At 41.1% G+C, this 12,986-nt stretch overlaps 1 protein-coding gene across 2 annotated transcripts; it reads left to right on the plus strand.

The window, feature by feature from the left end:
- Positions 1-639: 639 nt before the first annotated feature.
- Positions 640-12,226, plus strand: CCT8 (chaperonin containing TCP1 subunit 8). 2 transcript variants are annotated; one of them, XM_081908003.1, is made up of 16 exons: positions 640-854; positions 2,849-2,939; positions 3,228-3,307; positions 3,776-3,925; positions 4,294-4,474; positions 5,067-5,128; positions 5,826-5,963; positions 6,915-7,093; positions 7,993-8,059; positions 8,139-8,226; positions 8,332-8,447; positions 9,661-9,732; positions 9,809-9,973; positions 10,703-10,822; positions 11,087-11,185; positions 12,032-12,226. In XM_081908003.1, exons 1-15 carry the CDS (start codon positions 795-797, stop codon positions 11,177-11,179), a joined length of 1,662 nt encoding a protein of 553 aa, XP_081764129.1. In that variant the 5' UTR covers positions 640-794; the 3' UTR covers positions 11,180-11,185; positions 12,032-12,226. The 2 variants fall into 2 exon arrangements, with proteins under 2 accessions (XP_081764129.1, XP_081764130.1); XM_081908004.1 differs by lacking the exon at positions 11,087-11,185 and having other exon boundaries at positions 644-854.
- The last annotated feature ends 760 nt before the right edge of the window (positions 12,227-12,986 follow it).

The following is a 12,986-nucleotide window of genomic DNA, read 5'->3' on the forward strand; positions in this document are numbered from 1 at the left end:
AACTGAGAAACACTGGCCTGGGAGCACTCCAGTTGGAAAACAGCCTTTACCAAAGGTGTCATGGGCTTTGAAGACACTGGAACTCAGGACGCAAGGGAGAAACATGCTAAGATGCTTGGCAAACCCTCACCGTGATCAACTCCCGCCCAGAAACCAATGTCCCCACTGTGGAAGGATATGTGGACCCAGAATTGGCCTCTACAGTCACTTAGGGACACACTGTTAAAACTGTGTTTATGAAGACAATCTTACTCGGCTAAGAGTGATCACCAAAGAAGAGAAAGAAGACGACTTCCAAGTAAGTGGGGTCGGAATTGCAGCCTAAGCCCCACTGAAACCAATGAGAACTAAATCATGACTCATTCCTCCTATTTATTTCAATGGGACATGAGTGCAAGCCACGTAGTTTGGAGTCAAGCCCCCCCCCATCAAATCTGGTTCAGAAACGATCTAAGATTTAAGCGTTTCAGATTAGGGAGCCGAAAACATTCCAAGCAACAAGTCTGGAGTGGAAACGGCAAAGGCGAGGCGGGAGAGGAACAAGCGGGCCTTTGGCGTCGCAACGAGGAGGGAAACCGCCTTCGGAGTCGGGCAGGGAAACCGACGCGGACCTCCGGCTGCGCATGCTCAATCCCTCCCGCCTTCTGCTCCCAGCAGCCATTTCCTTGAGTCTCCTCCCCTTCTTCTTCTGCGCTTGCGTGCGAAGCGGGAGCTGCGCGCGCTGCCACTCCGCCTCGGCGTCTCCCTTCCTTTTCTTGTGTGCGCGGCCGCGTGTGGTTCGAGACCTCGCAGAGATGGCGATGCACGTTCCGAAGGCCCCGGGCTTCGCCCAGATGCTGAAAGACGGAGCGAAGGTGGGTGATTGTATGTGTGTGTGAGAGAGAAGCTCGCGAGCGTGGCGGCGAAGGAACGCAGAAGGTTCCAGAAGCGACGCTTCAGCCCGGTGCTTCTAAGGAGGCGGGGCTACTGGGCCCCATCGCCCGTGGACTGGAAGCCCGTTAGCTTCCGTTAGCTTGGCGCGCGCTCACTGGCGGTTAGCAGTCACCTGAAGAATTAACGTGCTCCCCCCCCCCCCCGCTTTCCGAAGGGGAGCCAGTGGCTACTCTCCCGTCACAACGGGCACGCCCTAATATTTCATTCATGCCCCTTCCCTGTCACCTGACGTCTCTCTCGCCGCACTCATTGGCGCGCCCGCTGCCTAGCAACTCGGGGGCTCGCGCGCGGTAGAGGGGTGGGTGACTTCTTTTCGCGTTTGCCGACGTCATGGGCACGCGCCAAGTTCGCGGCCGGCGGCGGACTTTTTCGTTGAAGGGAGTTGCTAAGGTTCCGATTCTGAAGCAGAACCGGCCCAGAGCTAAGGCATACGGTGCTTTGCTGCTTGCCTTGCCACTTTCCTTTCAAATTCGTGTCAGGGATGCTTTGTGCAGCTTCCTGTGTTCACTCTTCTGAGCTGGAATGCCCACACGTTGTTCTTCCACCTCCATGGCCGTAGGCTCAGAGTACGACAGGATGCTGCACTTCCTCCTGCCACCCTGAACTTAGCAGCCCTGGTGATGGAGGAGTGGGAATGGTTGGCTTAAGACACCTGTGCAGCTCAACTGTACATAACTCGTGACTGCATGGTCCATGTACTTACACTGTAGGTCACATATGTGGAAAGGATCCAGGAGCTTTCACATCCTGTACAGTGGTACCTCTGGTTACAAACGTAATTTGTTCTGGAGGTCCATTCTTAACCCGAAACCGTGCTTAACCTGAGGCGTGCTTTTGCTAATGGGACCTCCCACACCGCCGGCGCACAATTTCCGTTCTCATCCTGGGAAATGTTTGTAACCCGAGATACTACTTTGGGTTAGCAGAGTTTGTAACCCGAAGCATCTGTAACCCGAGGTACCACTGTACTTGGTGTTTTACTTGTGTTTATAGTAAAAGTTTTATAGTACGGTATATGAGTTTTATGATTGAGTTAATCTTTGAAGCTGGGGCCTAGTTTGACATGTTGACAGTGACAATGATGTTTCCATCTATTTCTATTTGGAGATGCTTGCACCTATAATGGGTAGCCACTGGGATAAACTTTGCTATGCTTTTAGATTCACTCCTGACTGCTATAGGGCTAGGTGGCCAAGCTATTCTTTTACCTTTTAATCAGTCAAACAAACAAAAATAAGCCGCCAACTGTGCAGTGGCATTCTTGAAAAGTTTGACTGTTCAGTTGGCCTGTGTGCCAGTTCAGGATTACAACTTGGTGGGCAGTAGTTTGTGGGCACAGTGGAGGACTGGCTTAACTCAGTGTTCATTGACTTTTCTTAAAGATGGCGAGTAACCTTCTGCAAACCTGTATTTGATATAGAACATAGATAGACAAACTAAGGCCCGGGCCCCGGATCTGGCTCAATCGCCTTCTGAATCTGGCCTGTGGACGGTCCGGGAATTAGTGTGTTTTTACATGAGTAGAATATGTGCTTTTATTTAAAATGCATCTCTGGGTTATTTGTAGGGCATAGGAATTCATTCATCCATCCATCCCCCAAATATAGTCCGGCTCCCCACAGGGTTTGAGGGACAGTGGACCTGCCCCCTGCTGAAAAAAGTTTGCTGACCCCTGATGTAGAATCATGAGTCTTTGTTTTTATATCTCACTTGTATGATTCTAGACCTGTGATTTTTAAATGCACAGCCAATGTCTTCAAATAGTCCTGGAGTCCTGGGGGCTGTGGCCCTGGCATCTACTCCTTCACATAGTTACCAACATTTTTTACCTAGTCATGCAATTATTGTCTATTGTGTGCCCATATATTTCTCTCACATGTACTTTAATTTAAAATACTTTGTTTTGTGTCTGTAGCATTATTCAGGATTAGAAGAAGCTGTGTTTCGAAATATTCAGGCATGTAAAGAGCTTGCTCAAACAACTCGCACAGCCTATGGACCAAATGGTAAGACTTTTTAAAATATTCATAAATTATAACCTTAAAAAGAGGAATTAGGGTGACTATGTAGTATGTATTAAGAAATACAGCTTATGATGCTTTTGTTTGTTGATAATCCCAGGAACAATGCCATGTTTGGAGAATTTGTTGTTGTTGTTTAGTCGTGTCTGAATCTTCGTGACGCCAGGAGAATTAGATAGAATTAAATCCTGAAACTAATTCACATTTCATAACACTGTCTATTTATATTAAATTGTCATTCACATACTTGAGGTGTTCTATTCTTTTTTTAAGGGATGAACAAAATGGTTATCAATCATTTGGAGAAGCTTTTTGTTACTAATGATGCTGCTACCATCCTAAGAGAGTTGGAGGTAAATTCCTTCCTGCCTTATTCATTTGTAGTCTGCTAAGGATATATTGACTTGTACATGGGGATTATTTATGGTGAAACATTGTGTATGCTGTCTGTTACAACCTAAGCTTTTCTAGGCTTGTGTTGTTTCCCTGTGAAGGGGTCCAAAGACACCTTTGGGTGGGGTGTATGGGATGGATAGAAATTTGTGGTACAGGCAGCTTTGTGTATATCAGGGTTGAATTAGCATGATTATAAGAAATGTGTGCTGCTAAGATTGTATGAAGAACTTGTTAATTACGCCAAAGTTTTGCTATTTCACATATGTGTTTTAATGACTGTTGCCACATAATAAGATTTAGGTGCACTGAATTAGTTAAATGTTTTGAATTTGTAATGCAGCGTAATACATATTGAAGCATGCTATTAGTTACTGAATATACACAAGTGTGCTTAATAATGTTCTCTGATACAAAATCTTAAACAGGTTCAACATCCAGCTGCAAAAATGATTGTCTTGGCTTCTCACATGCAAGAGCAAGAAGTTGGTGATGGAACAAATTTTGTTCTTGTGTTTGCTGGAGCCCTCCTAGAACATGCAGAGGAGCTCCTAAGAATGGGACTTTCTGTTTCAGAGGTAATCTTTTATTTTGTTCAGATTATTGCAATTCAAATTAGTATTCTAGGATCTTTGAATAATTGTGTATGAAACTCAGTCTCTTGTTTATCCTCTTAATTTTTCCATTCCTAATTGTGTCCTATTTTGCCTTGTGGAGATTGGGTTGGATCCAGATGTCCCTGTCTAAATAAAATGGCTCTTTTTGTGTGGAATGGGGCTTCAGGGAAAACTGGTCACTTTCCCTGCTTTATGGAAGAGTCCAGTTGGCAGTTTTATTCCTGGGAAGTCTGAATTCAATCCTTTGTGAGGTTAAGATATCAAACTGACTTTGAACTTTTAACAACTTATGCATCACAGTACAGACATGCTAGTGTCTTTAATTTTAGGTAATTGAAGGCTATGAAAAAGCTTTGAAGAAAGCTTTAGAAATACTTCCTGATCTAGTGTGCTGCTCTGCAAAAAATCTTCGGGATGTTGAAGAAGTGGCATCTTTGCTGCAAACTTCAATAATGAGTAAACAATGTGGCAGTGAAATGTTTCTTACTAAGCTTATTGCTCAGGCATGTGGTAAGTATATGTCATTTTTTAAAATCTAAACATAGTATTTTGTTTTTGATACCTAAAATATTTTCATGTTAGTTTCAAGCTTGTTTTTTGTAGTGAAAGTCACTTGTCTTAATTTCTTGTTGGATGTCGTTTTTCAGTTGAGTACATTGGTGCCTCTGTTTATGACCTTAATCCGTTCTGGAGGCCCGTTCTTAAACCGAAACTGTTCTTAAACTGAGGTACGCTTTCCCTAATGAGGCCTCCCACCGCCGGTGCCCTTCTACCATTTGGCTTCCGTTCTTAGACCGGGGTAAAGTTCGCAAACTGGGACACTACTTGGGGTTTTGCGGAGTTCATAAACTGAATAGTTCGTAAACAGGGCTGTTCTTAAACCGAGGTACCTGTATTTTCTTGAGCTGCTCTTGTCAAGCTGCAACAGTGTCTAAAATAGAGTAACACGTACTTGTTCATATTACAAAGCATAATATTGTCACTGGCGCCATTCCCACAGATTCTGTGGCATGTAATTAATAAAATAACTAAATTAGATGACTAGCTAGCTTAACAATGCTTCCTAAAAACATGTTACTTTTCATTTTTTGCTCTCTCACAGTCTCTATTTTTCCTGAGTCGGGTCACTTTAATGTTGACAGCATCAGAGTGTGCAAGATCATAGTAAGTCATTCTTTCTTTTCCTTTCAGTACTGTAATACTCAACATTGAAGGCACTTTGTTTCACTGGAACTTGCCTTCTGGTCACTATGCTTGAGGGTTGCAGCTTTAGTTATGGTAACCTTGAAGAAAAGCGGTTCTGTCTGAACTTTGGTTGGGGCCAAAAACAGGAGAGGGTGTAAAAAACATACCATCTGTGGATTTTTAGTAGACTGTTCCTATATCGTTTTCCTGGGAGATTAGAGACTTCATATGTAGGTATGGATACATATAAACATTCCGATTCTGAAATTCGAAAGTAGATTTCGCAGAAAAGAAAGAGTTCTGGCTTTCAGTCAATAAGATAAGGAATTTCTCTTCAATTAGATAATTAGCATTTCTCTTCAAATATCAGTGGGGAAGATTGGGAAGGTCTAGAGTAGGGAATCATTTGCTGTGTTGAAATAGAAACATAAGAATGATAAAACAAATGCTTTAAATTGTAGCAATTTAACTGTTCCTAAGCAGATACAATCAGGGTTCAGGTATGCTTTCACATTAAATAGCACATTAATTTAATTAAAGTAAAAAATTAGTTGTATTCAGTAGGTCTCTTAAAATCAATGAAATCTACTCCCAAGTATGACAGTCTAGATCCAACTCAGTGTGATTTCAGTGGCTTAACTTGGATGGAATGGTAATTATAATCTGTTCTTTTCAGGGTTCTGGCATTTGTGCTTCTACAGTATTGCATGGCATGGTTTTTAAAAAAGAAACTGAAGGTGATGTTACTTCTGTCAAAGATGCCAAAATAGCTGTGTATTCTTGCCCTTTTGATGGTATGATAACAGAAACTAAGGTATGGTTTCCCACCCTTTGGAAGTATTAAATATGTATGAAGCAGCAGCATGTCTATAAATATATATAGTAGTTGCTTATTTTCTCAAGGTGATCCTTTCCCTGTCTGCATTTGCATGGTGAACCAGGCCGAGAGCTACCTTCCTTTGTGCAGTTCTGCTCACAGGGGCCGATATGGCGAAACCTTGGTTAGCACAGAGAGGGACAGTCCTATTATCGTGACTGTAAAAAGTGGTGCTGCAACTAGATAAATAGCTGCAGCCCTTTTAAAAATGCAATCTGTTCTGTGTTAAGGCAGGGATCCACAAAACTGTCAGTGGGAAGCAGTCACAACTTTGCAGTGACTTTTTGCCCCTGGGTGCCCAGCACAGTGTGAGGGATCCCTTTCTTGTCTTCCATGGAAAACATGGGCAAATGGAGGGATCTCTTGTTGCATATTTTCCAGTTATGCCACAAGAATGGTGCGTGTGTGTAAGTAAGTTAGTAAAATGACTACAAATTTTTGACTGATTTTATCTGGGCTGGGATTTCAGCAGGCAGTCCTTTCATGGATTGTCTGTCCTATATTTCCATGATTCAGTAAACTTTTGTTCGGTGGTACTAGGGTCTTAAGTGTCTGAAGTCCTTCCATGTTAGGCTCTTTAGATGAACATACCTGACAATGGTTCATTTGGAATGCTCCCCAAAAAACCCTTGTGCAAAAACACCATATCCATGATTCATAAATCACTTTTTCTAGCTGCTTCAGCAGCTTGGTCCTTGTACTTGAAGTTTGCTAAACACTTTAGAAATCCTGGAGACACATGTTGCTGTTGATCTATATGTGCATTACTTAGAACATGGTTCTATGATAGCTGTCACTTCTGGAATTGCCTGTTTTTCAGGTTATTTGTATTAAAACATACTAGGAATTGAAGATGAGAATGATGGGGGAAATGCTTTATAATTGCAGGGAACTGTACTCATCAAGAATGCCGCTGAGCTGACAAATTTTAGCAGAGGAGAGGAAAACTTACTGGAGTTACAAGTCAAGAGCATTGCTGATGCTGGTGTAAATGTTGTAGTCACAGGAGGAAAAGTGGCAGACATGGCACTTCATTATGCTAACAAATATAATATTATGTTACTCAGGTAAGTTGTACAAAGATGTAAATTGTTTACATTTCTTGGCTCATTTAACTGAAATACATAGCATATTTGTTTCCTGAAGTGTAAATTAGTACATATGTTTCATCCCATTATGACTTCAACCAAGATTATCTCTCTGTGTGTGTTTTCCTCTCTTTCTGAACAGCCACAGATGGGGGTGAATGGGTGGAAAGTACTCAGTGCAGGTCAGGATCATGGCACAGAACAGTTCATCATTTTATTTTGTACCATTTTTGCCCTTAAATTGTCCCCTCTTCAATTTGTGGCAAATTTTCTTTAGAATTATAGAGATGTCACTTTTCTGATGATGGAAGGGATTTCATTTAAGTCCAGTGTGCAGTTAATATGGTTTTGGTTTTCAGGTAGTTTGGATGATGATAAGGTGTATGTATGATTATTTGTCAATTTTTTTGTCAATAATGAAATGCACTTTAATGCTTCTGTTACCAATCAAGACATGATGGAGGGGCACTGTCCTTGAACCATTACCAGAGTCCCTGCTTGTTCCTAAACAGGACAGTGGTGAGAGGCAGGTGGTAAATTGCAGTCTGTTGGTAGACTGCTAGTACCTGCTGGGATATTGCAGACTGCTGGGCTTAGTATTCTTTGGTCTCATCCTGCAGGCACTAGTTACATTCTTAGGAAAAATGTGTGTTCTGGATTGCTTAAGAGAGACAAAACAAATTCCCATTTTCTAGATAGAGAGCTCATCTATTATTATTATTATTATTATTATTTATTTTAAAAGGCCCTAGAACAGGGTCTTTGCAGGCAGTAAAATGTTGGTAGGGAACATTCCTGGAAAAATTAGTTTGGTACTAACAAGAATTTCTAGATTATGAAAATTACACCTGAACACTATTTTATCTCCTTTCTTAAAGGCTGAATTCTAAGTGGGATCTCAGGAGACTATGTAAAACTGTTGGTGCCACAGCCCTCCCCAGACTGGTATGTAGCGAGAACAGCAGAGGTTTTTTTTTAAAACCTGCTCCTTTGCATAGACATAATCCTCCTTTTTCCTTCCCAGACACCACCTAATCTAGAAGAAATTGGTTACTGTGACAGTGTGTGTTTGTCAGAAGTTGGGGAAACACAAGTAGTTGTGTTTAAACATGGTATGTTTATTATTTTAGTCTACTCATTATCTTTAATACATTGCTTATAGAAACTTTGCATTTAGTCAGATTTCACAAGTAAAACATTGATATATTTTCCTGCAGAAAAGGAAGATGGTGCCATTTCTACAATAGTAATTCGTGGCTCTACAGAGAATCTTATGGATGATGTAGAGAGAGCAATTGATGATGGTGTCAACACTTTCAAAGTACTGACACGGGTGAGTAAAGTGCTACGCAGAATCATAGAATTGTTGAGTTGGAAGGGACCCCGAGGTTCATATAAGTCCAGCCCACAGCAGTGCAGGAATGTAGAGGAGCATTATTTTACTGGCTTGTTAAAATGCAAAGTTAATCATGTGCAGTTGCAGAAATGCTACCATACTGGAATATACAATAGTGTATACTACCCCCAGTAGAGCAGAGTGCCACTCTCTGGTTCAGGGAGAGAGAAGTTAAGGTTTTAAGTTTACAGTGATACATGTGTCAGTAATTCAGGTGGACCAAATTTGGGGTGGGGATGGTATGTGAAATTGAGCGGCCCAATTGACATGAGAACACCCTTTCCCCCCAAACAGGGGCAAATAAAGTAGTCATTGTCATCTTCTCTGGCTTGGCAGTTCCCTACCCTGAGCCATTTACCTCCCAACTCTGAGGGAACAATTCCAGGTGTGCAAAGGCAATAGGTGAGGATAATGCCACTCACCAGCTCCTCATCCAGCTGTGCTGTTCATCCCCTCACAAGGTCATTACCATCTGCTACCCTGTAAGAAGGATATGCTAACTTACTATGATGTTATCGTCTTTCCAGGGAGGCTCAATTTTCTAGAAAGGGAGGATATAAATAATAAAATAGTGCAATCCGTTGCATCCAGATAACACTCCATTTTATATAAGCAACCTTTTGAAACAAACTTCTCTAAATCCTTCATGCTTAACCTAGGCTCAACTATTAATTTGTCTGTAAGCCTGCCTTCTCCAATATGTATCTACTCAAACTTTAGCTTCCTCTTTGGAGCTCTTGATCTTTGTGTTGCCAAAAAAATGAAGTGAATTGGGTAACCACCCTGGGAAAGGGCCTTTTTGGTATTGACTCTCTAGCTGTGGAATATCCTTCCCAGTGAGGCTCACCTGGCACCTGCTTGTAGTTCTTTTGGAGCCCGGTAGATCATTCTGTTCACCAGGGCCTTATTTATTCATAAATAATATTTATGTACTGCTATAAAAAAGCAGTTTACAATAATTGTTTACTGCTTACTTACAATAAAAATGGGTTACAATACACTCTTTTTTTTTTTAGTTTGTTTGGTGCAGTATGTTGTCTCCTCCCCCTGTCTTAGTTGGGGCAGGGGGATATGATACTGATAAAATAAAGGAAGAGAGTGAGATAAATTTTAAAAAAGACTTGAAATAGTTGCTTGAACTCTTTTGCAGGATAAGCGTCTTGTTCCAGGTGGTGGTGCAACAGAGATAGAGTTGGCTAAGCAGATCACGTCATATGGAGAGGTAAGCTACAAACTTAATATCTTTACTAAATTTAACTTTCCATATAATGCAACTTAAAATCCAATTCTGTCTTTAGACTTGTCCAGGTCTTGATCAGTATGCTATCAAGAAATTTGCTGAGGCATTTGAAGCTATACCCCGAGCCCTGGCTGAAAATTCTGGAGTTAAGGCTAATGAACTTATTTCTAAGCTCTACGCTGTACATCAAGAAGGCAACAAAAATGTTGGGTTTGATATTGAGGTAAGGCTAATGCCCAGCATAACATGCTTGTGGTGGTAGCAGTGTTCTGGAAGGCCATCCCTAGAACAGTACTCTTTAACTGTGGTTGCAAGGTGGGGTGGGGATTCTGGATCAGATGGGCACATCTGTAAAGGAAGAATTGGGAGTACACTTAGGCTGCATACTCACTATACTTTTAAAGCACAGGCAAAACACATTTTCTCCTTGAATAATTTTGTGGTTTAAGAGTTATTGGGACTGTATAGTGCCCAGGATTTTTTGAGGGAAATGTTCTTTAAAGGCATAGTGTGTATGCAGTTAGAGCATACTCCAGTTTCTTCTGTTTGAATTTGGCTGTGCTGTAGCTTTACCTGTCCTGCACCTGACAAATTAGGTGGATGACTGGGTAGGTCTGGCCAGAACTGCTTCATGGGCCAATTGGGGAGTCTTAAGCGGGGGAAACTCCACTTGTTTTGTTAATCCTTTTACAGTTATTTTAGTGACCTTCCTATTCTAGCTGTTTTGTGATGTAAGGCTTACAGATTTTTTTGAATAGGGAAATACTGTTTTCTTTCAAAGCAAAATACTATAGGCTTGATTATCAATATTAATACCCGCTAGCTGTCCATTTTGTTCCATGGGCAGATTCTTAGCACCTTTAACTCTTACTGACATCAGTGGAACTCTCATTGTAATCCTGTATCTGCTCAGAAAGTTGAGGCGCTAAACTCTTTTTCTAACATTTGACAGGCTGAACCTGCAGCTGTGAAAGATATGTTGGAAGCTGGTGTATTAGACACATACCTTGGGAAGTTCTGGGGGATTAAGCTGGCTACAAATGCTGCAGTAACTGTCCTAAGAGTTGATCAGGTAAGTTGGTGTAATAGCCTTTTTTTATTGCTTCAGGTATCAGGCTAAATCAATACGGTATGGAAGCTGCTAGAGTATTGTTAGGTTATATATGCTTCATATGATTTGGTTAAAGTTGAAGGTCGATAACTTAATGTGGCAGTGTGTAGTCTTCTGTTTTCAAATGATCAGTTTCATACAGTAAAGGATTATGCAGACTCTTGCATAAATACTTTTAAAATTGAAACTTGGTGGAATTCTGTGCTTGATGTGAAATTCCTATAGATTATTATGGCAAAAGCAGCAGGTGGTCCAAAAGCCCCTAAAGCTTCAGAACATTGGGACAAGGATGACTGGAAAGATGGACCTGAACAGTAGTGTGAAGTAAGATTTGGTATCATGGCTCATGTTGGCAAGGAATGAGACTTTGCATGACTTCCTCTGACTGGTGCTGCTGAGTGTATTTTTGCTTCCACTTCCACTACATCACAATTTAACAACCTGCTTGAGATAAGGGTGCACAACACTGTTAATATTCCTAAAATATGGTTTGAAGAATTATTCTATAGACTAATATGCATGATTTAGTTTACACTATTAGAAGCATTATTTGTGTGCTAATCTTACATATTTTGCAAGTTGTTGTAGTTGATTTTTTTTTCAGAACATTAACACTTTGTCACCACACAATGCACCCAAAACACCCCAAGTTTTGTGTCTCTTTTGTAGGAAATGCATTCTGCGATTTCTATTTTTGGCATTCATGCTAAGCATGTATCTATAGAAATCTAAACTTACAGCAGACAATCACTGCTTCTTGGAGACAATTCCTCACGACAACAGTGCTATCCCCATTGCTGCTTAGCAGTGTGGGTATAGCAATCTTGTACAACTGACACCTGCAAAGGAGATGGGTGCTTTTTGAGATGCAAGAAGAGCAGCCAAGGGCTACTCACGTGTGCAAGAGGGTTTTCCTTTTCCCTGTTAGGCTGATTGATTTCTACAATTTTAATCAATATTTTATAAAATAGCAAAAACAGTCCTGGAGCTATGGTCAAGACTTATGGGTTGAATGTATTTTTCATTGCATAACCTTTCTGTAATACTAATTATGGAAGTATGTAAGAGATGAGGCAAAAGATACATATAAAATCAATACTGTCATACCTTAATTCAGCTGAAGTGCATTCTATGTAAAAATGTAGGTCTAACAACTACTTTTGCTTGCAGATCATCATGGCAAAACCAGCTGGTGGCCCCAAACCACCAACAGGAAAGAAGGAATTGGACGATGACCACAGTGATTGAACACTTTCAGAGTACTACTTAAGGAGTTGTGTATCTTGTCATATATGTTACTCACCTTTAAATTATGAGACTTAGCTTGTCTTGTACCATTTCAATAAAAACTGTTTCAGGAAAAAATTGTTCTGAATGTGGTAATAAATCCTATTCAATATTACAGAAAGATAGGACTGTATCTAATGTTAGTCATACTCAAAGCAGACCCACTGAAATTAATGGACATCACTAACAGGTTTACAGTCCACTCAACAAATGACCACCTCTGCCATTGGCCTGCTATCCAATTAAAACCAGGAAAGATTCTGGAATTGACTTCCTGCAGGAAGTCACCTTCTTTCAATGGAACAGTCTTAGATAGAATACCTTGTCCTAGCAATATGTCACGGTGGATTGTTTGCTGTTCTCATCTATCTAAGCCCAGGTTTTTCCTACTTAGGTTCTGATCCTACATGGGGTAAATCTATTTTCTGTTACCCATGTGGGGTAATGGGAGACTAGACTGCCAATTAAGCCAACCATTTTTTTTCCCACAAGGAATTCCTGCAAATTGGTTTCTCTTCTAGGCTCCACAAATACTATATACATCCTGCCACCACCCTTCATAGAAAACATATCCATGGCCATTTATGTTCCTCTCTCCTAGTGGCTATAAGTCATCGTGTTTCAACAAGCTGAATAGGTAACTTCATTTGGCACATTCCCAAGTTGCATTAGAAGACATCTGTAGCTCTGTATTGCGGCCTAAGCCTTTAAGGCACAGGTAGGCAAAAAACGTGTTCCTACACCTAGTACAGGGACATTAAGAGCACCTTTTAACTTCAACTGCTCCCGATTCCTCCTTCCACTGCTTCCAACGCTGTTCTCTGTTGCTGTTGGGAAG

This window comes from Podarcis melisellensis (genome assembly GCF_964234715.1).
Source record: "Podarcis melisellensis genome assembly, chromosome: 4".
Classification (NCBI taxonomy): Eukaryota; Metazoa; Chordata; class Lepidosauria; order Squamata; family Lacertidae; genus Podarcis; species Podarcis melisellensis.

Bases quoted from the DNA above. Each gene is read 5' to 3' on its own strand.
- CCT8 (XM_081908003.1), top strand. From the start codon at position 795: ATGGCGATGCACGTTCCGAAGGCCCCGGGCTTCGCCCAGATGCTGAAA. The intron at 3,308-3,775 runs GTAAATTCCTTC...AATCTTAAACAG, and splicing joins CCATCCTAAGAGAGTTGGAG to GTTCAACATCCAGCTGCAAA. The intron at 3,926-4,293 runs GTAATCTTTTAT...CTTTAATTTTAG, and splicing joins TGGGACTTTCTGTTTCAGAG to GTAATTGAAGGCTATGAAAA.